The following is a 21,374-nucleotide window of genomic DNA, read 5'->3' as shown; positions in this document are numbered from 1 at the left end:
CAGGCCCTCGTCACCAGCCGACTGGACTACGGCAACGCCCTCTACGCCGGGACCACCGCCAAGCTCCAGAAGAGACTCCAGCGGATCCAGAACGCCTCAGCCAGACTCATCCTCGACATCCCACGAACCAGCCACATCTCCGGACATCTGCGAGACCTTCACTGGCTCCCCGTCAACAAAAGAATCACCTTCCGCCTCCTCACCCACGCACACAAAGCCCTACACGACCAAGGCCCGAGCTACCTCAACAGCCGAGTCAACTTCTACGCTCCCAAACGCCACCTCCGATCAGCCAACCACGCCCTCGCCGCCGTCCCCCGCATCCGAAGAGCGACTACAGGAGGAAGGTCCTTCTCCCACCTGGCCGCCAAGACCTGGAACTCCCTCCCGACCGACCTGCGCCTGACCCAAGACCACCTCTCCTTCAGGAAGAAGCTGAAGACCTGGCTGTTCGAGCAGTAGCGGCTCCCCCCCCCCCAGCGCCTTGAGACCCCACGGGTATGTAGCGCGCTTTATAAGTGTCACTGATTGATTGATTGATTTGTTATACCAATCTCGTGTAGGCAGTTGATGAGTTTCTGGTGGGAGACCATGTCGAAGGCTGCGGAGAGGTCAAGCAAAATCAGGGTGACTGATTCTCCTCTGTCCAGTAGGTTGCTGATGTCGTCAGTTGCAGCTATCGGGGCTGTCTCAGTGCTTAGTTTGATTTGCAAGCCTGATTGGGAGGGGTCCAGTAGGTTATTAATCGCCATGTGTTAGGTGAGTTGGTGGTTGATGGCCTTTTCCAGGACTTGACGAGGAATGGGAGTAGTGAGATTGGTTTCTTGAGGAGGGGGCTGACCTCTGCATGTTTACAGGCATCAGGAAAGGTGGCAATGGTTAAGGAGGCATTTAGGATGGTGGTGAGTTGGCGGCTGATCTCATCTCCTCCTAGGTTGAAGATTCAGTCGGGGGCAGGGGTCAGTGGGAGCCCCTGAGTGGATGGAATTCATGAGGGTGGCTGTGTTTTGTGTGCCGAGCTGTTTCCAAGCGGAGAGCGGATAGTCAGCAGTGGTGGTCAATCGGTGTATGAGGGGTTCGGGGGTTTGGGGAGCGAGTCAATGAGCATGCTCAGACCCTTGCAATGACATTTTTTTTTAAGCATGTTTGAGTGTGAAGCAAGTATAGCATATATATGATGTGAGTGAGCCAGAGTAATGAAGCCTAGTAGAATCCATTTTGTATGATCCTGGCCTGGCCTAGCCAGTACAAGACAGTGGGAGGAGGGCTACCTCCCCAGACAATGGATGTTTATTTCAAGCAATCCTGTAGCTGGGGATAGGAGTCCCAGACACTGAAGTGAGGAATAGGGATAGAGCTGTCTAGAAATTCTATGAGCATTTTGGTTAGCTAATTAGTCTTCATGAGCACTGACATTTGTTGGATCGCTTGTGTGAGGGGGCGGGACTGCAAACTCTGTTGTAAATGGTGGGGACATCTCTAGGTACGACCTGACCTTTTGTCCATCCCAGATTACTGCTTCAGTTGGGCTGAATACCTCCATAAATCAATCAATCAATCAGGGGGTTGTTAAGCGTGACTACTCACCCATTAGGGTCTCAAGTCGCTGGGGGAGGAGGGGAGGTGTATGATCCGGTCCATCTAGGAGGGGGTCTGTCGAAGAGCCAGGTTTTGAGGTTTCCCGTGAAGATGGGGAATGAGGTTGTCTGTCTGAGGTGGAGCAGTAGGGTGTTCCATGCTCTGGCCGCGAGGAAGGATAAGGAGCGGCTTCCTGATCTGGTCTCTCTGGCGCGGGGAGTCACGGCGTAGGCGAGCTGGGCTGATCGTAGGGCTCTTTGGGGTGCGTGGAAGTTGAGTCGGCTGTTGAGGTATGCTGGTCCTGTGTTGTGGAGGGCTTTGCGTGTGTGGGTGAGGATCTTGAAGGTGATTCTAGCCACAATGGGGAGCCAGTGGAGTGTGCACAGGTGTTGGGAGATGTGGCAATGTCGTGGTAGGTTGAGGACCAGTCTTGAGGCGGTGTTCTGAATGTTTTGTAGCTTGTGGTGAGGTTTTTGTTTATTCTGGCGTAGAGTGCTTTGCCGTAGTCAAGTCTGCTGGTGACGAGGGAGTTGGTGACGGTTTTTCTGTGCTCGAGGGAGATCCATTTGAAGGTCTTGCGTACGAGGCGGAGGATGTGGAAGCAGGAGGATGTGATGGAGTTGATTTGGCAGTCCATTTTGAGCTAGGAGTCGAGGATGATACCAAGATTGCGTGCGAGGTCTGTGTGAGTGGGTAGGCTAACGAGGGCTGGGGGCCACCAGGTGTCGTTCCAGGCGTTGGGGTGGGGGCCCATAATGAGTACTTCTGTTTTGTAGATGTTGAGTTGTAGGCAGCTGCTTGTCATCCATTTGGCAACAGCTTCCATGCCTTCTTGGAAATTGTGTCTGGCTACGTTGGCTTCGTTGGATAGGAAGAGGATGTGTTGGGTGTCGTCTGTGTATGAGACAATGTTGAGTCTGTCACGAGTGGGGCCATGTAGACGTTGAAGACCGTTGGGCTGAGGGAGGACCTCTAGAGGGCTCCGTAGGTGGTTGGTGTAGGGTCCGAGAGAAAGGGGGGGTAGGTCTTACTCGTTGCGTTCTGTCGGAGAGGAAAGAGTAGATCCAGTTGAGGGCCTTGTCCCGTATCCCTGCGTTGTGTAGCATGCATATTATGGTGTGGTGGGATACTGTGTCGAAGGCTTTCTCCTTTGTCCAGTAGGGAGCGGATGTTGTCTGTTGTGGCGTGGAGGACGGTTTCTGTGCTGTGGTTTTTTTCTGAAGCTGGGTTAGAACAGGTCGAGGATGTTGTGCTCTTCGGTAAATGTGGCGAGTTGGCTGTTGATGGCTTTCTTGATGATTTTCGCTGGGAACGGGAGCAGGGAGAAGGGTCTGTACTTTTTGAGGTCGGTGAGGTCCGCTGAGGGCTTCTTCAGGAGAGGGTTGATCTTGCGTGTTTCTAGTCATCTGGGAAGGAGGTGTTTGCCGGGGAGCAGTTGATGGTGTGGCAATGCATGGGTGCGAAGGTGTCGGTGGCTCTGTTGAAGATGTGGTGGGGGCAGGGGTCTGTGGAGCCCCGGAGTGGATTGACTACGTCGTCTCCGGTGGTGAGGGCTGTCCAGTTGTCATTCGTTGGCTTAAGGGTGTCGGCGGTGGCTGGTGGGGGTTCTGTGTGTTGGTTGTCTTCGTCAAAGTTGTCGTAGATGTTCTTGATTTTGCAGTGGAAGAAAGTTCTGAGTTTGTTGCAGAGGTCTTGTGAGGGAGGAATGTCCATTGTCTCGCTGGTGGATTGGGCGTACTCCTTGATGATGTTGAAGAGTTCTTTGCTGTTGTGTGAGTGTATGGAGATTCGGTCCTCAATTGCAGTTTTCCTCGTGTTTCTGATGAGCTGGTGGTGGGTGGTGTTGGTGGCTATTAAGTTGTTGTGGGCTTCTGTGGGTTTGGAGTTTCTCCAGGTCTTCTCGAGGCGCGGCAGGTGCATCTGGACTCTCGGAGTTGGGGTCGTCGTCTTCCGCGGTGGTCTGGGTGGAGTTGCTGGGTGAGGAGGTGAGCTGGTCATTGGTGATTTTGGTCCAGTTTCTCCTTGGTAGCAGATGATGGTGTCTGTGGGTGGTGGGTGTTCTGAAGGAGAAGTGGATGCATTGATGGTCTATCTACTGGAGTTCAGTGGTGTGGCTGAAAGTGATGGAGTTTCCTGTTGTGAAGAGGCAGGCCTAGGGTGTGTCCGTTTGAGTGCTTGGGTTCGGTCACGATCTGGCGAAGTCCAATGTTGATGGAGGTTGTCCAGGAGGAAAGTGGTGTTGGGGTCTAGTTGGTTGCCGAGGTGGAAGTTGAGGTCTCCCAGCAGGGTGTAGTTGGTTGATGCAATGGCGTGCAGGGATATGATGCCCGTGATGGAGTTGGTGAATGGTCTGCGGGGACCCGAAGGTCGGTAGATGAGTATACCCCGGAGGGTGGTGATAGAGGTGGGCAGTATCTTGTAGTGCAGGTGTTCCATCAGGTCTGTTGTCTCGTCGGGTAGTGTGCTCAGGCAGAGGGTGGATTTGTGGACGATGGCAATTCCTCCTTCCGGGCGAGTGAGGCAGTCCTTCCTGGAGATCTTGTTTCCTTGGGGAATGGCAATGGCGATATAAGATCCCAAGGTGGTGTTGGTCCAGGTTTTAGTGAAGAATGCTGCGTCCGGGGTGGTGCTGTTGAGAAGGTCCCAGATTTCGGTGATGTGTTTGTGGAGTGAACGAACGTTGAGGAGGGTGCATTGCAGGGTCTTCGTCCCGGGTGTGTTCTTGTGAGCAAGTTGTGCTGGATCCGCGTTCCTGGGGGTTCTGAAAGTGTACCGGCAGCAGTGACAGCTTAAGGGTCAGCGGGTGTCGGCTGGTGATGCTGGTTTGCAGTTGTTGTTTCGGCCTGGGTCAAGCGTGTGGAGTGCCGCTGGGTCGTAGCGTTGGTGCGGAGGTCCAGGGTTCCTTGCGCTGGTCGTGGTCGGGTCGCGGACGGGCGCAGATGGGCTTGCCTTTGGCGCGCCAGCGGCATGTCCCCTGCGGGGCCGAGCAACATCCGGCATTTTATAGGGGAGGTGGGAGGGAGGTACAGATGGCAGGCGGGAGCGGGTAACGGCGGAGTGTTGGGGCTGGGGCAGCAGCATCAGCGGTGGGTGGGGTAGTGGGAAACGGGCGAAACAGCATGAATGGATAAAAAAGGGCACAGTGAAAAGATAGTCAACAGGCGCAACAAGGCAAAAAACAAACAAACAAACAATGGAAAGCAAGGCAATAAGCAAACAATGTGGACAACAGCGAAGAGAAGTACGACAGGAGGCAACCTAGGCTCGAACCCCTACCAGCATGGGCAGAGGCACAGCACAGCAGACCGGAGGTACGGGTGGAGAGCCGGGCAAAAACCCTCTGACCTCTTTTGTGCCTTGTTGTGGGTGTTCGAGGATGGAGCCATCCCCAAGGCTCCCTGCAGTGAGAAATCTCACGATACAAAAAGGCTGTGTCTACAGAACAGCCTGCAAAGGACTCCTGAAGGAAGTTTCACCCCAAAACGGTTCTACAGTTTGCGACAGCTGATCCGCACCCCCTGATTAGACGTTTTGTATAAAAGTGGGAACCACATAACCCTCCTTTGTTCTGGTTTCCAAGTCCTTTAGTACCAACATAGGAAGCGCTCCGCAGAGTACCCTCAGAACTGCTGTACAACCAGGTCTGCTGTTTGCCTTATAGTGGCACTTAGCATGTTTGTCCACCGGACTGTGGTTGTGTCCACTGGGTGAGCCAACAATTGCTTTACTTAGTACAAAATGAAAAGGCTATGTTCAGTTGCTTTGTATATTTAAAGTAGATGATGGTTGACCTTTTACTAAGCCCATATTATTGTGAAAATAGAAGGCAGATTACAGGTGATAGTCTTTGAATTGTTGTCCTCAATCAAACAAGAACTTCATGTCATGTTAGGGGCTTTAACGGTTGACCTACTACATTAAGAGTGTCTGGTGGTAAAAGTGAGTCCTCTAGTCCCAGCTTTGTGGATTTACGACATCACTGGTAAATTAAAATAACGCAGTAAATATTGCCAGCTAGCCTCTGACTGCTCCTGTATCCCAAGAGAGCCTCACAGTGTGCATATCCTTTTAACACAGCGATACCAAAGGGGATGATGGATGGAGCGCTTGAGCAAATCAAACACTCGCCCCCAGTCAACTGATCTGGGTTTAATCCATCATCATTCTTTAGCTCACTCCACCACCCCAGTTCAGACATGGTCATATGCAAATCAGTCTGACCCTGTGCCTCATGAGAACAGTCCAGCCCCAACTATCCTTTTAACACAGCATACCAGTATGTGATCTACTCATTGCTTTAAGTCACGTAGGCCCTCTAGCATGGTCCCTAGCAGATATACTGCTAGATGCATCAACGTTCGATTTTGCAAGTCCTTAATTGCGAAGTTTAAGGATTCGCTTTTAGGGACTCGAAAAATCAGATGCATGTAGGATTTGCTAAAATATTAGCAATTCCTAAATATTCCTTATCTGCGACGCGCAGGGTGCGATTCGCAAATAAGGAATGACATCTCATTGATTCCTATGGGCCAAGAGGCCCATAGGAATGAATGGGGAGGAATTCTCAATTTGCGATTAGCAATTAGCTAATAGCAATTCGAGAATGCAATCTCAAGGGTGAAGGGTATCCAAAGGACACCCTGTTGCACCCCTTAAATTGGCCTGGACACTAGTATTGCGCACACACATGTCCCAAGAACATGTGTGTGTGTAACATACAACTTTGAAAGATGCACTTTAGTGCATTTCTCACAGTTTTCGCCATTTACCATTCATGCACTGCATTTAAGAAATCTCAATTTGAGATTCCTTAAATGCAATCGCAAATAGAGATTCATGCATTTTGGATGATGAATCCCAAATGCATAAATACCGGTCGCAGAGGGGCAGATTCTGGGAATCTGCCCCTTTGCAAACGGTATTTCGCTTGATGCATCTAGCTAATAATTTCTAAATTATTACCTATCTGTCTGTTACTCAAAAATAATCTATTTACCATTGTCTCTTCTGCAGAGAAATTGCCGGAGTTTGATATAAAGTCGTTGTGCAAAAAACGCCCGCTGAATCCTTCACAGGTTTGTATTCACAATCTTTGTACCAGAAGATACTTCAGAAACTTTATTGAATTTTTAAATGAAAATTTCCATATGTTTGTGCGTATATAAACCGAAAAAATGACCTACACCCTACACACATTTGCCACAAAACAGTCGGAACACACCATTGCAAAAAGCAGGATAAACATGAATAACAAACAGAGTAGCTACTTACTCGACTATCCAGATAGGGGAAGAGGATTTTGAAAGCTCTAGTCAAATGTCAGTGCAGTTCAGCAGGCCCGGACTGGCAATTTCGGGCACCGGGAAATCCCCCGGTAGGCTGGATGGGGTGGGGGCCGGTTTTGTGACAGGGGGGCCGGTTCTGTTGCTGGGGGCCGATTTGGCCGTGTCGGACCGACCCTGCAAACAAACCTAGCATTAACTTCCTTTCCTGCTCACTGCCGCCTGCCCTGAACATAATGATTCTCTGCATAAAATGCTGGTGCTGTGACGTGAGCAGTGATCTGACCCGCCAGCCGATTTCACTTCATTTAGGCCCGACTCGTTATAATTTAAACCCCACCTGACCATGTGATCATGATGACCTAGCTGCTCACTGATGTCACCCCCTCCGCGTCTGCGCACAGCGGTTTTAGTTTAGTTCAGCCTTGGGGTGGGGTCTGCTGCCTGGTAATGCTCATGCGCAATTAAAAGTAAAAGGGCGCGTGACTCTGAGGCAAGGTCAAGGAGGAGGCAGGCATCGCTCGCTCTCAGAGGGCAGACAGACCACATAATTTAACCCCCCTGTCTGCCCCCCGCAGCCACAGGTGAGTCTATTTACGACTGGACCAGGGGAAGACCTCGGAATCGGACTCGGTCCGGTCCCGGACCTCTGATCCAAACGTGTGCCTGATACCAGGCAGGTTCTGAAATGAAACGGCCGTCTCCAAAAAGTGTATGAATCGCCTGCCCAGTCAGTGCCACAACACCGAGTGACGTACACTCGTCTAAGGCAAGACATCCCCTGCCCGCCAAACCCCACTTCACACAATTACCTACTCGCAGATACCCACAGCCCAAGGAGGGAGGGCTATGGGTGAAAATAAATCCCAAGGTCGTTAACCCTGTCCTCTCCTCAAAATAGGCCCGTTCCAGTAAAGAGTGAGAGCGCTCTGTCCAGCGCTTGGATGAAGTGCTGATGACTATTTTCAGAGGCCCTACCGAAAAGGATCATTCTGTCCAAGCAAACAAAACAAGGGGCCCTTACCCTGGTCAGACCTTTAAACTCTTGCATGTGTAAAAAACAACAATTAACGAGCAATGCTTAAGAACAAGTCCAGGGCAATACACAGCTGAAGTATACAATTGCCCAATTTAGACAGAAAAACAATTCAAATAATTGCAGGGAAACTGAAAGAGCATCAGTGGGAGCAAACCGCAATTCGTATTAGGTTTCATTTTCAAAGCGCTCTAATCTATTGAAACGATTTATGACTTTCCTCTGACGAGGAAGCCACTGCTCTCACACGACGCCTCCATGTATTCGCTCCTCTGACTGTACCCCGGAACCCAGGGTTAGTGGTAAATCCAGTGATGGTTGTTGATGACTACGATTACTTATGTACTCTCAAAGATCCATCCATCCGTCACCGAGGAGCCACACAGCCTTCCCTCATCACTGCCTACTCCATCCACCACCCCTGACCCCACCTCTGTCCAGTTCATCTTTGCCTCCGTGTCGGACTTCTTCTCTTGTCTCCAGCATCCTCCATCAATTTACATTGACCCTCTTCTCGTCTCTCGCGCATACGCCTCTCTTTGTCTTCATTCTCATAATGTTTTTGCTTTTCCTTCCTTTCTTTTCCTCCCTCTCCTTCCTTCCTACATCGCTTCTCCTTCGCTCCCACTTGTAAACTGTTGCTTATCGTCCCTCCCCTGTCTGTCTCTACTTCTCTTCCTCCATTCTCTCTCTCCCTTTCACCACATCCCTTTCTGTCTTGCTTTTTCACTCTTCATTTCCTTCTTCCCTGTACCGTCCACCTCTATCCTCCGCCTCCACCCCTCTGGTTTCTCCACCGTTATCGTCTTCTCCCTCCTCCGCCGCATCTCTTCTCCCTTCTACCATCAATGTAAACACTTTCTTTTCTCATAAGTGCATTTCCTTCGTCCCACCCCTTACGTCCATCTCCTCTCTAGTCTTATTTCTCTCACGCCCCTCTTTCACTCCACCCCCCTTCCTTTCTTCATACTTCTTTCCTTCTCTCACTTCCTTTCTCTGTCCCCTGTCCAGTCCTATCCCTCACTCCATTTTCCCACAGGTGCTTCCTGCCTCGTTTCCATCTCACCCCTCACCTGCCCTCTCTTCTCTCTCTCCATTTTCCTGTGCCTGTTTCACTCCCTCTAACTCACCCCTTCCCTTTTCCCTTCCGTGCCTAATCACACTCTCTCTCTCCACTGCCCTTTTTCTCTCTCCCCTCCCTCGCCTTTCCTCCTCATCCTCTCTGTCTGGCTGTGTGTGTGTGTGCTCATCTCCTCCGAACCTCCTTTCTCTGACTCCCTTTTCTTCGCCCTGCTTGTCTTTCCTCCCCGCCCATTTGCACCCTTCCTCACGACCCCCTTCCCGTCTCCCTAGCGGCCTCCCAGGGCCAGTGCCACTCATGCCCTCTGCCTGGTCTCAGTGGCTGCGAGCTGCTGCAGTCTGTACCCATGGCTGTCTGTCTTTCCCTCACTGACCTCACCCAGTCAGGGCTGAGCCCGTCACTCTCAGGCTTGGCTGAGAGTAGGGTGCACATTTGCACTGGACTCCTGTCTGCAGAGGGCCCGCACCCCGACACTCTGGGCTGGGGGAAGGGGTGATGGCTAAGTTTGCGCTGCCGCCCTTCAAGCCCGTGAACATTTGCACGTTCTGCCTGAATTCAGTCTTTAGCCAGCCAACATGGTCAGGTGTCCCCTCAACCCAGCCAATGTGGTTTCACTTGCTTGCAATATTTAAAATGTTAAATAATACTTGTGAGAAAATGTATTTGGTACTTTGGCTAATGGTGCTCGAATAAATTATTGGACACGGGGGTAGGGCACTGAATTAAAAAGTTTGAAGACCATTGGTCAGATGATAAGTTGCTGAGCTTTGAAATCAACACCAAACGTATGACGCAGTTCAAATAATTCCTTCCCTCTCTGTGCCTACAATTGCAAATCAGTGCACCTGTGTAATGCGCGTATGTGTACAATCCAGTGTACTGTGCAGAACTCTAAACAACTCTAAAAATGAGTCCTGCCTCCTCATCCTTCTTGATCTCTCGTCAGCATTTGACACGGTCAAACATGAGAACTTGTTGGAGCTGCTAAGTACTAGGATGGGGCTATCGGGAACTGTTCTCAAATGGTTTTCGTCTTTCCTTCTCAACCGGTCTCAGAGGTTCAAGATCGACAATGTACTATCTACACCTGTGCCTGCAGATCTAGGGGTTCCACAAGGATCCACCCTCTCTCCTACGCTGTTCAACCTCGTTATGGAACCCCTCGCCACCTTGCTTCAAGCATCCAATGTTCAATTCCATATGTACGCTGATGACACACAACTCTACCTAAAGTTACAGTCCCCGGAAGATATCAAACAGCTGAATTCCACGCTTATTAACACCCAATCCTGGCTGGCCGATAATCACCTCAAACTGAATGCTCTAAAAACTGAGTTCCTACTCATCTCACCTCCGGCGAAAATCTCCACCACCCAAACCTGGCTCAACAACCTAACAGCACTCAATGTCCAACCTACCATCGTGGACTCGGCGAAATCCCTAGGCATCACACTCGACGCCAAGCTCGACATGCAGCAGCACGTCAGCAAAGCCACAAAAGCAGCTAATTTCCAAATTAACACGCTGAGGAAAATTAAACCCTTCCTCCCGGCCAAAGACTTCCAAACTGCTGTACAAGCTCTAGTCATCCCTCGAATAGACTACGGAATTGCGACCCTCAGCGGTCTCCCACAATCCACAACAGCACCCTTAAGAGCCTCCCTGAACGCTGCCGCGAGACTCATTACTGGCTCTAGAAAGCACTCGCACATATCCCCAGACCTAAAGTCTCTAAAATGGCTGCCTTTTGAAGCCAGAATACAGCTAAAAATTGCAACTATGACACACGCGGCCGTGCACCACAAGGCACCCAACTACCTCGCTCAAAAGCTGTCTATATCAGGAGGTTCGAGATCCAATAGGAGTACTAAAAATCTACTCCTGAAACCTCGTAGATTTCGGAAAGCGAAAACTTACAAACGCTCCTTCTCAGGAATGGCACCCAGGATCTGGAATGCGCTCCCTCCTGAAACAAGGCTAATCACCTCCACTGCACTCTTCAAGAAAGAGGTGAAAACAATGCTTCTGGCCAAGATCTCCTGATCGCTACAGATGTTGGGTCAGAGACTCTGCATTGCTTGTACCGCTGCTCTGCCTATCCCCTGGCACTATACTCGACTTGTTGGGGGCACTATTACGCTACTCTCTTACTACCGACCAAGATATGATACACGTTGGTTTACTGATCCACCTGTACGCCATTGTAGTCGGATCAATGACCTGTGCTGCTCTATACTACTCCCTTACCTTATCATATATGGATTGGTTTTATGTTTGTTTTTATCATCCATGTTATTACCATGTTACTTACCTTGTTATTACCATGTTATTACCATGTTACCATGTTATTTACCTGATTATATATGGATTGGTTTTATGTTTGTTTTTATCATCCATGTTATTACCATGACACTGACTATTATACTGTTCCCATTATCTCTGTTTACTCCTATTGCCCCTTCCCTGTCTTTGTGAAGCGCTCTGATATCTGTAAGGATCCTGTTCGCGCTATATAAAACTTTGAATAAAATAAATAAAATAAATAAATAACCCTTCCCCCTCAGCCCGTGCACATGTTGACATGTTGTATCCTGGCAGACGCCTTTAAGCACTGACTGCACAGCTTTTCATCTGAGCTGCTGAGCACAGGGGACATTGTGGTAAACACGGCTTAGTGGGTTAATGCATGTGCTGGTGAGCAGATCGCTATGTAGGGGGACAGATTAAGACATTTCAGAGGGTTAATGTAGCTGCTTTGAAGCTCACTAACCTCCAGGTTCCAATCCGGTAAAATAGCATAGAGGTTAGTGCACCTGCTGCAGAGTACCAGCAGGGAACAGACTTTAAGTCAGCATATATCAAAGATTTTAAGTGGACAGTCCTTAGCTGGCCCTCCGATTCTAAGGTCCCTAACTTTACAAGCAAAAATACTGGTCAGTTTCACAAGAATGACTGTAAAAATACTCAGTCAGGGTGATCTAGGTCACCCATGCAGCCCCGCTTACATTTCACATTTTACTTATTGCATTCCTTATGAGTGTTTGCTTTCTCCATATGTGTTTCTGTAGTTTTTATACAGGGTATGACTCTTGTACAGTGCATATTGTGAACTGATCTGACTCTAGGCTTATGAGTGAGTTCAGGTTGTTGGTGGGTGTTTACGAAGGAACACGATTGATAACTCTGCAGCTGAGGTTGAAGAAGAGTGGGTTTCTTTCAGTTCCTGTCAGTAGGTTATACAGGTATTCAGACTGAATGCACATCCCATCCTTGGCCTCTCCGCAGACCGCACAGAGCGATGGTCTCATATTTTGCAATGATAACTGTTGGGAAGTGTGTGAAGGAAGTACACAGCTGTCAAAATATAGACTGTGCCAAAGGAATAGAAATGAAATGCTTCCAGGTGTGTGCGTTGAGTGTGGCAGGGAGGGTAGAGTGGAGAAGATAAAAACAGGTATGTGCAGAAGGCAAGAGTGAAAGGAATGGCGCAGAAGAGGAAAGAGATGACACTGTTTTGCTATGACGTGAAGAACAGAATGTTAGTTCCTGTGTTTTCAGCCATGCCCTTCCTTACATAGACCACGACTCTTGGAAAATAATTCTAATTCTACTTCTTTTACCACATCCCTTCTAGAGACCCCTTGCTGTTTTTATCCTACTTGAAGCACTCGGTATGTACATAGTACACTAAGTAAATGCGTCTGTTGTCCATATGCGTGCATAACCCGCAGTCAGCAGGCTCGATTCCTCATCTGACGCGTTTTCACTCATGCTGCAGCCAGCTGCAGGCTGCAGGTTCAAATCCCAAACCCACGAGCCGCAGTCTACCCTACAACAGTGGGTCATTGAGTGTACCCAGTCCCTTTCCAGTCTTTTCATTTCTCTCAGACTCATTATTCTCATGCTCCTCATGGTCAACAACTTCATCCTTCTTACACAACTACAGTATATCTAATGTCATTTGCTTGTGCCTTTTAAAGGAAAATAAAGAAGAGAAAAAAAATCAATAGCGAAAAAAGAAAGGGATACAAAGGGGAGAAGGAAGTGAAAGAGAAGCTAGGATGGGAAAGAGTCGAAGGCAGAGGAGACAAGAGGAAGAAGTGAGAGAAGGAATGGAATAAAGTAATGGGATGAAAGGAAGGAGGAACAAGGGTAAGGGAAGGAGAAATGAGAGAGAGTTAACCAGGATAGAAATTAAGCAAATAATCTTAGGTGATCATGGAGAGATGGTAGGGAAGAGTGGTAGGGAAGAGTGAAAGGTAAAAGAAAGGAACACAATGGAGTGAGAGGGGAGATTATATTTAGAACATGGGTTATAAAAAAAGGAGAGAGCATGAGGATAAGAACTGAAAGGATAAGAGAGCAGAGGAAAAAGAGGAAAATCAAATGGCAAAAAAGGTTTAAGAATGGAGAATGTGATATCTGAGTAAAAAGCGTATAAGGCAGGATTAGGAAAAAGAGTAGCAAGGGAAAGAAAGGTAACTGAGAGAATGCCCTTCTTTCTGGGAAAGAACACGTTTAAAAAAAAAAGCATAATAAACAGCTTGATGAAGATTATTGAATCTGACTGAAAGTACTTGAACAGGAGTGAATGTGAAGAAGCCAGGGACATCTCTTAGGAAATTTGTTTAATAGCCAAAGTAGTACAGTCAGAACATACTATTATATCTTGCAGTTGCATTTTATGGAGATAGTGGTCTTGTTCTACATGGTGCTCCTCAGTGAGACACTAGATGCCACCCCCAGTGTATTTATTAAAATGCAAATAGAAAATAGGATACAAGTCAGTACTTGTGTCTATTTTTGGTGCTCTCGTAAAAAATGTCTATGGGTGCATATGAATGGGTGGGTAACCAGGTGCTCTTTAAGGTCATCATCTACTATTTACTGTGCTTTCAAAGTTGATACAATTGAATATGTAATGAAAAAATGTGCTGTAAAATTCACCATTTTTGTCTGTCTTTTTCCCAAACCCTCCTAGTAGCGGTCGGGCTCGCTGCGCTCGCTCGCTAAGCTCGCTCGCTACGTGCCGTACGGGGGCTGGTCTGGGAAAATTTGCCAGGGCTGCTTTCAGTTCCCAGTCCGGCCCTGCAGTTCAGTGTGGAAAGTATGTTTTGTGCTCTACGTAATGGCCAACTGAAATATTGTAGCCATATATGTCTAGTATAAGAAATGGACAATTGCTGCTTGCGTATTTGTTTAGGTTATTGCTATGAAGACAAAAAAGTGTGCTCTGTACAAACCAATAATTTTAAAAGTAGCCTTTGCTATAAATGCACCTTGCTCTAAATTACTGCACTTCAGTTACAGAGTGTGTGATTTAGTTTCCAAAATTAGCTGCATGCAAATTTCGTTTGCCATTTTTCTGTTATGTGAATGACATATTTTTCAAGTCTGTTATACAATGATAAGAACAGAGTAAAAAGAAACTATGAAGTATCTAAGTCCATTTTCCCTCATCCTCATTACTGTACCCATCACTAACCGCGTTGACCCCAGCTCCGCTATTTCTAAAACTGATGAATAGTGAATACAGTGTGAGATCAGAGGTCTTGTTATGCTCTGTTTAAATAATCAACTATATATGCCGTATTTATCTAAGCAATTGATGCTTAAAGGCAGCTACACTTCAATTAGACATTTTAGATGAAAAACAAGCATTCTGGGCATTTTCTGGAATTGAACTTTCTACATCAGCCAACTGTATTCTTAATTTTCTTTCAAAACATTTGCATGGGGATGCCCTGGCTAGTAGCTTCATCGATCCTTGCTTCAGAAGCCAGGGATGGTATGAGGTTCCCTCACACGTAGTCGTTTTGAGCATACTGTGTTGGGCACTTTGGCAAAGTTTAACATGCCTCAATAACTACTGTTCTCTCCCATGGTCAACAAACGGCTTGCTTATCAACAATGGATTATCAAAAATATTCTTATTGTGTGCTTGTATGCCGTTCTATGAATGTGCACCAAATATTCCCCCAAGAAGTTGTCGCTTTGGTTTTGACACAATAAGTGTTGAGCTGATGTTACATGCTGGGGTGGGAGAGGGACATGGAGCGGGGGAAAGGATGGGGAATGGAGTGGCAGAGGGTGAGGTTCGAATAGGGGATTGGGGGGGGGGGGAGTTAAAATTACGTTTTCTCTAACGCACATTGGGAACTTTGCTTTGTACTACTGGTACTGTTGCCTGCTTTGGTGTAAATGTGTTCAGTAGCTATCAAGAAATTAGCCTTACAAAAGGTGCCATTGGGTTAGAAAGTTGAAGATATCTGGACCTTTAGTCGGTGAACTTTCCTTGAACTTCAGTTCGAGCACATTTCACACCACTCAAATAATTTTTTTTTAAAAAAACTGTGGATAAGAACCTTTTTCTCCCCATAAATCCATTTTAGGCCCCAGGGCTAAAAAACCAGGGCCCAAAAGACTGACTGGCTAGCTTTGAGAGAAAATGTTTTTTTTCAATCTCCGTTACAGAAAGGAATTTGAAATGCCACAGAAGAGGGCATGGTGAGCATACCCTGACCTAAGTAGGATAGCCCCCAATAATCCCACACAAGATTTGTAACTGAAATATTGAGACTTTTGCCAGTCCAAACCTAAGTGGACATTGACATAAAGTCAGCATTTACTTTGAAATCGTGTACTTGCACCTAAATGTTTTGATACACGGACTGTTTTCCCCAAACTCTTTTTCAGGACCTTAGACTCTACATTCCCAAAATGATACCCTAAGTGTGCAGTCCTGTTGAGTGGAAAGCAAACTATAGAAGGAGATCCAACACAGGTTCATCCGTTTCAGAGTCTGCTGCCTACTACAGACGACATTTGCTATGGGTGCCATTTTGGATGTGTCAAGTTTATGGCCACTGTAACGGGCCTTGTTCAAAATAAAGATTCTCAAAAAAGCACCAAAACCAAAAGAATTGGATTAAGCTAAATTGTCTTATTAATGTAGCTTTTACTTTAATAGTAAGTCCCAGGTGTGACTTAAAGGTATATTTTATTTGTAGAAGATTGAAAATCCATCCAAAACCACGAGAGCCTTCAGTATTCTCTAGGGGAATACTGAGTTTAGCTATCCAGAGCTGATCGATCATGCAGTTTTACAGTCTTGACCTTAAGAGGTTAGCGAACCATGTCCTGTGTCTATATTGTGGCTTCCTGCTTGGAGCTGAGAACCTTCACAAAGTTGTCTTGTTTCTCACTCACCAACTAGTGCCTAAAGACGTTATATCTGTAGCCCAACCACAAACCATGATGTTTCAAATTTCCGAAGGTTAGCTTCATAATTTGGGTGCATGATCTGATATCCTAAAATACTCTAATTGTAATTCTAAGACACACATATTTATGAGAAGATGAGTTAGTTTGAGGAGGAGACAGCTGCTCTTGCTGATGGGATTGGTTGTGAAGTAGGGCTGCGTTGGTGTTAATGTTACTTGTTCATCTTTTAACTCCAGTACATTGAGTATGTTCATGTTTGTGGGTATTGGAGTTATCTAGGGCACTCCAGTTGTGCCTTATATTATATTGCTTACTAAATGACACACATTCTTTGGTTGCAGTTGAGGTAGTCAGTGGATTTTGTGCCAATTGTATTAAGTGTGTGTCTGAGTGTTTACATTGGTGGTGTGTCAGCTCGGTATAAAAATATTACAGTAACAAGTAAATTAAATGTGCAAGGCAAAAATTCAATATATCCACAGTGTGAGGGCACTGGTATTTTGCATAGAGGTTACTTGAGAACATTTAGTGTTTTCTTGGCTAAAATTCTCTTCCACCTGTGGTAGCCTTTGCAGGGACCTATATGCAAGCTGGTATGCCAACAATATTGGAATAAAGGTCTGTTCCATTCAAGATGACTTTTAGATATTGTATTTTTCTCTTCTGCCCCTTTTACTATTGCTTTGAATTTTCCTCATACTGATTGTCTCAATATGTCCATGAGTGCTGGATCAAGCACAGGTGGAGATGATCCCTTGCCTCCTGACTATAGCAGGCTTCGGTTTCTTCTCGTATTTTTGAGAGAAGGGTGAAGAAAGTTGTGTAGACATCTTTAAACATGTGCCTAGTACTCAGTGGATGTTGCTTCATTCTATGAAAATGCAAACAAGCTCCCCTGTAGCTAGAGCCATGTACAGACTTCATGGAATATAGTAAAGTGGCCCGATATTCATGGAGGGTGGACATCTTTTCTATTTGGTGCGCCTCTCAGATGCAAGATTCTTGCTATTATCATGCAGGGATATATACTCTGTCCACCCATTAGTAGCAGTTCTCCTAAACAAATAATTTTAGGCAAAGATGATTTGTTATAAGTCTCAACAAAGAATAATGCAACAATTTGAAGAGGGACCTTGTAACAGCATTGGCTTGAAGAAGCACAAGACCACGCTAAACAAGGAAAAAGTTGTTAACCACAAAGATAACATTTTTAATTGCAGACAGTTACACTAATAAACCTTTATTCCAATGTATTATGATGATAGAAAATAGTGATAAAGTATAGGTCTCTCGTTTCTTTAGATAAGCAGTTAAGAGATGTTTATTCATCAACCATTGTTCATTTACGATTGTGAAAGAAATTAAAGAAAATCTTGACTCAGTAATAAAAGAAGACCAATTGATAACCAAAACTAGCTAAATCAAAAAAAAAGAATTGAAGCATTCTTAGACTGCAACGATTGCAGCAAAGTTATCAAAGCAGGATTTATTAATCATGCATATATAGGCAACAAAAAAAATTGATCTGTGATGGTACTTTCCTAATACATTTGATTATATGCCCATGCGACTTCAATTGCAAGACTTCACACACCAGTGAGATAAAGGAGCACAAATCCAATGTACATACTTATAATGCATTTTGGCAAAAGGAATTAGACAGTGAGTCAAATGTTTAGATTATTGATTTAGTATTATCAAAGGAAAGCAAAATAAATGCAGTTCTGTCACAGTAGAAAATGTACTTGTGAATTGGAAATGTTCTCTCTAAAAATGACTGTATAAAGTGGAAGACGGGTTAAGTCATCTATGAAAATGTTCAATTACTTTAACATAATATAGATCACAAAAATATGAATGGAACACTGTTATCAGTTGATTCCTTTTAGAGATATAAGACAGAGGGACGTAATGGGGACACTTTGAAAGTAAAAACAATTAGTCACACTTTAGTCTAAACAAACTAGAGGCAAAACAAAGAATATACACTGTATCGGAGCTATAAATCAACAGATATATGGTGACTATGGAACACAAAATACTATAATTAATAGTAAGTAATATGGATGCCAGTGTTCAGGTACAAATTACAACAACGGTAAAAGACAATAAGGTATACAGAGGTAAGATTGTTATAGTTTTTGGAATGTGCCAGAAAAACACATCACAATGGAGGTTTTTTGAGTTTAAAGGCAAGTGAGCATCGTCACGTGGGAATGGCATATACTTTAGAATAGCCAGTTGGGGTGGTTTTTGCTCCCTGTTCTACTTTCTATAGTCTGGTTGACAGATCAACCTGTTTATTGTCAGTCATTGAAGCCTCCATTCTGCCTGTCCTTTGAACTGCCATTATGTTGCTCATTGTTTTGGACCCTTATTTGGTCTAATTGACGGAGTGTGTGTAGCCTTTTCACATTTAAGAAGTGATATCTGCAGGTCCCTTTTTGCCTTTGAGACCAGTGGCATTTTGTTCTATGTTTTTCTTTTGGAAATTATATTTTGATAGTAAAATGTTTTACCAGTGCTCTATTACTTTGAAAGGGAAGCAACAGCTCACTCACAGCTCTGTGAATTAATAATTATTAAAACTAGAACCTATTTATCATAATCATTTAATCCATACTTTGTTTTTTCTGGCACAAATATCTAGGAAGCAGTTTATAAATATTGTTTTCTGATGTGAATAAAATATGTGTTACTGCAGTCTGTTTTTGTAGTAAAAAGGTTTTATTTTTATTTGTTGCCTGTCTGTATTTTAGGAAACCACACCTGCACTAAATATTCATTCTTCGAAAAAAGACAAATCATTCATTGTTTCTTCACCGCCCTGTTTGGAATCTGAATCTATAGAATCTATCACATCCTTTTTCCCGAAGATTGAGAGAGTAGAATCTTTCAAAGAATTGTCTGTAGAACTCCAAGCTGCTGTGAAATGGTGCCGTACCAGAAAGCTCAAGTCGAAAGTCCTCTTTTTAGGAAACAGGTCTTTAAAAAGTAAACGATTGAGTCATCTGGAATCCCTAGGATACAGGTAGGTCTGGCATAATTCTTTTGTTTGGAAGATTTATGTAAACATTTGGTTGATTTTGTAAACTGAGCTGTATCTGACATTGGATAAACCAAGCAGTTTGAGAAATCCTTTAATCTATAAAATCAATGCAATATTTTACATTGACTAGTAAGATATGACTGAGAACCAAATGTTTTGATGAGAAAATACTGTCCATTGAAGGTCAAGAGGGACCAATTGTTGAAAAAGCTAAATTGTTTTAGAACAAGTATTGCAATTGTAAGCGTACAATGTTAAGTGTAGCATGTAATATTCTCATCTACATCTAAACCACTCCTGAAGTATCAAGGAATAACATTTTCAAACCTGATCCAAATAAAGAAAGTCCCCCTGGGCAAAAGCCTGAATTAAGGAGACCTGTTATGTTTCTATAAAATGGTGAATAGAACACCTTAAATCTTAAAGTCTTGGACAACTCTCAGTGATACACAAGGTCAGAAAATATGTGTATTTTTGGCCCCTCAGACGGTCACGGTGGTGAGAGAAAGGAGAAGCAGATTCCGAAGGCCTTATGGGCAAGCCACTTTTGACCTTCATGCCAATGGCTGCCACAGCTTGCTGTTCTCCCAATACGGCCTAGCCAGCTGTGTAATTGAAGGGGGGTAAACAATAGCTGGTAGCCAATATCGGACTCAAGTGGGGTGCTGTTAGAACTAGTTGAAAGAGTGCCCTTGCTCCAGTTCAACAGAGGGAGGTGGTACTCTTTGGAATAATTCATCTTTTAAATGTATTATTTGAAGGTATTGTTGCCAAACATATGCTTGCTTTTGTCTGGTTGGTCTGTGATTTGCATGATTAATAATTCTAATATATTCCAAACTTTTTTTTTTAGTCGGAAAAAGAAATTACAGTGTATGAAAGCATCAGTCTGTCGATTCCTTCTCTGTGGCACTGGGAATATAGCATTCAAACGGTCTTTTCCAAGAAAACTGAAATGCAAAAAAATTTATTTTAATAGGAATAATGCAGTGTTGAAGCTGTCCAAACTGAAATCTGCACAAGAAATTAAAATATCCACAAAGAAAACCTTCAAAGGTATTGCTGAAGATTTTCAGCCAGAAGATAGAACTGTTTCATACATGTGTACTGAAACAATGGTGTCATCGTGTCGGACCAAATCTCTTCTGGACACTGGAAAACTTCCTGTCCAGCCTTGTGAATCAGAGAGTAGTAAAAAGATTGGAACTGAATGTAGCATTGACAAAGATGATATAGACGACATTTTTGAAGGGATGGATTTTTGAGAGAGTTTATTTAAAAAAAGTCTGTTTTCAGTTGGCTGATATGTACTATTTTTCTATGGATCTTTTTACTATGTTTTGTACAGTATTAACATATATTTGAAAGAAAACACATTCAGTATACGATCAGTTTATTTTAAGATACATAATTGCAATATAATGAAAGTAATTTGCAATCAAATTAAAATCTGTTTATTTTTCTACAAGTATTTGTTAGTGTTCTTTATGTTTATAAAATGAATTAAGAGAACAAATGAGCACATCTTAAAAATAAATGGGAAGCACATCTTGTTACTCCTGCAGAATATGAGAAGTATGAATTCTGTTTTCCAAGGTTTTTGTGCAAAGTGGCTAGTTGTGAGCTTTTACTTTATTCTGGCATAGACATCTTTCAGACTAGGTGCTAATACACAACGGGGCTCCTCCGCTATGGCGGAGTAGCGTCGCCCCACTGGCTCAGAGCCAGCCGATGAAAAAGAAACCATGTCTTACTATTCTATTTTTCAGCTGCTGGGTCTGAGCCAGCAGGTGCCAGGAGCTGCAGGGCTGTGCTATGGGATGGGGGAGAAGTGGTAGATGTGAACTTTTAAGTGCGCATGTCAGTTTAGCTGGCTGTCCCAGGCTGGCCAAACTGACATGCTCACTTCGGCTTCCTCAACTGACCTGTATTTCACAGCCGGTTTGGAGAAGAAATACGGACACCCTGTGACTAGCGAGCGATAATCTTGTTTCATTCTTGTAATTAGTAAAATGTTAAAATGTGATTTGATCCCTACATAAACCTATGCTTATATTTGAACTTAGTGGCCTTACAACTAATAACTAACCAATGTTGTGTATTTTTGTACCTCGAATGTGATAT

At 44.8% G+C, this 21,374-nt stretch overlaps 1 protein-coding gene across 2 annotated transcripts in view; it reads left to right on the top strand.

The window, feature by feature from the left end:
- Positions 1–20,721, top strand: part of RMP64 (ribonuclease MRP subunit p64) — a 110,590-nt gene extending 89,869 nt beyond the window's left edge. For both annotated transcript variants that reach the window (XM_086947885.1, XM_086947884.1), the window contains 3 exons: positions 6,592–6,653; positions 18,961–19,232; positions 20,104–20,721. In XM_086947885.1, the coding sequence (XP_086804011.1) occupies positions 6,592–6,653; positions 18,961–19,232; positions 20,104–20,515 (746 nt within the window). In that variant the 3' untranslated portion in view covers positions 20,516–20,721. The remainder of the gene's footprint in view (positions 1–6,591; positions 6,654–18,960; positions 19,233–20,103) is intronic.
- Positions 20,722–21,374: the final 653 nt, after the last annotated feature.

Source organism: Lissotriton vulgaris (assembly GCF_964263255.1).
Source record: "Lissotriton vulgaris chromosome 8 unlocalized genomic scaffold, aLisVul1.2 SUPER_8_unloc_1, whole genome shotgun sequence".
Lineage (NCBI taxonomy): Eukaryota > Metazoa > Chordata > Amphibia > Caudata > Salamandridae > Lissotriton > Lissotriton vulgaris.
The sequence above is the reverse complement of the archived record's forward strand: the minus strand, read 5'-3'. Positions and strand labels throughout refer to the sequence as shown.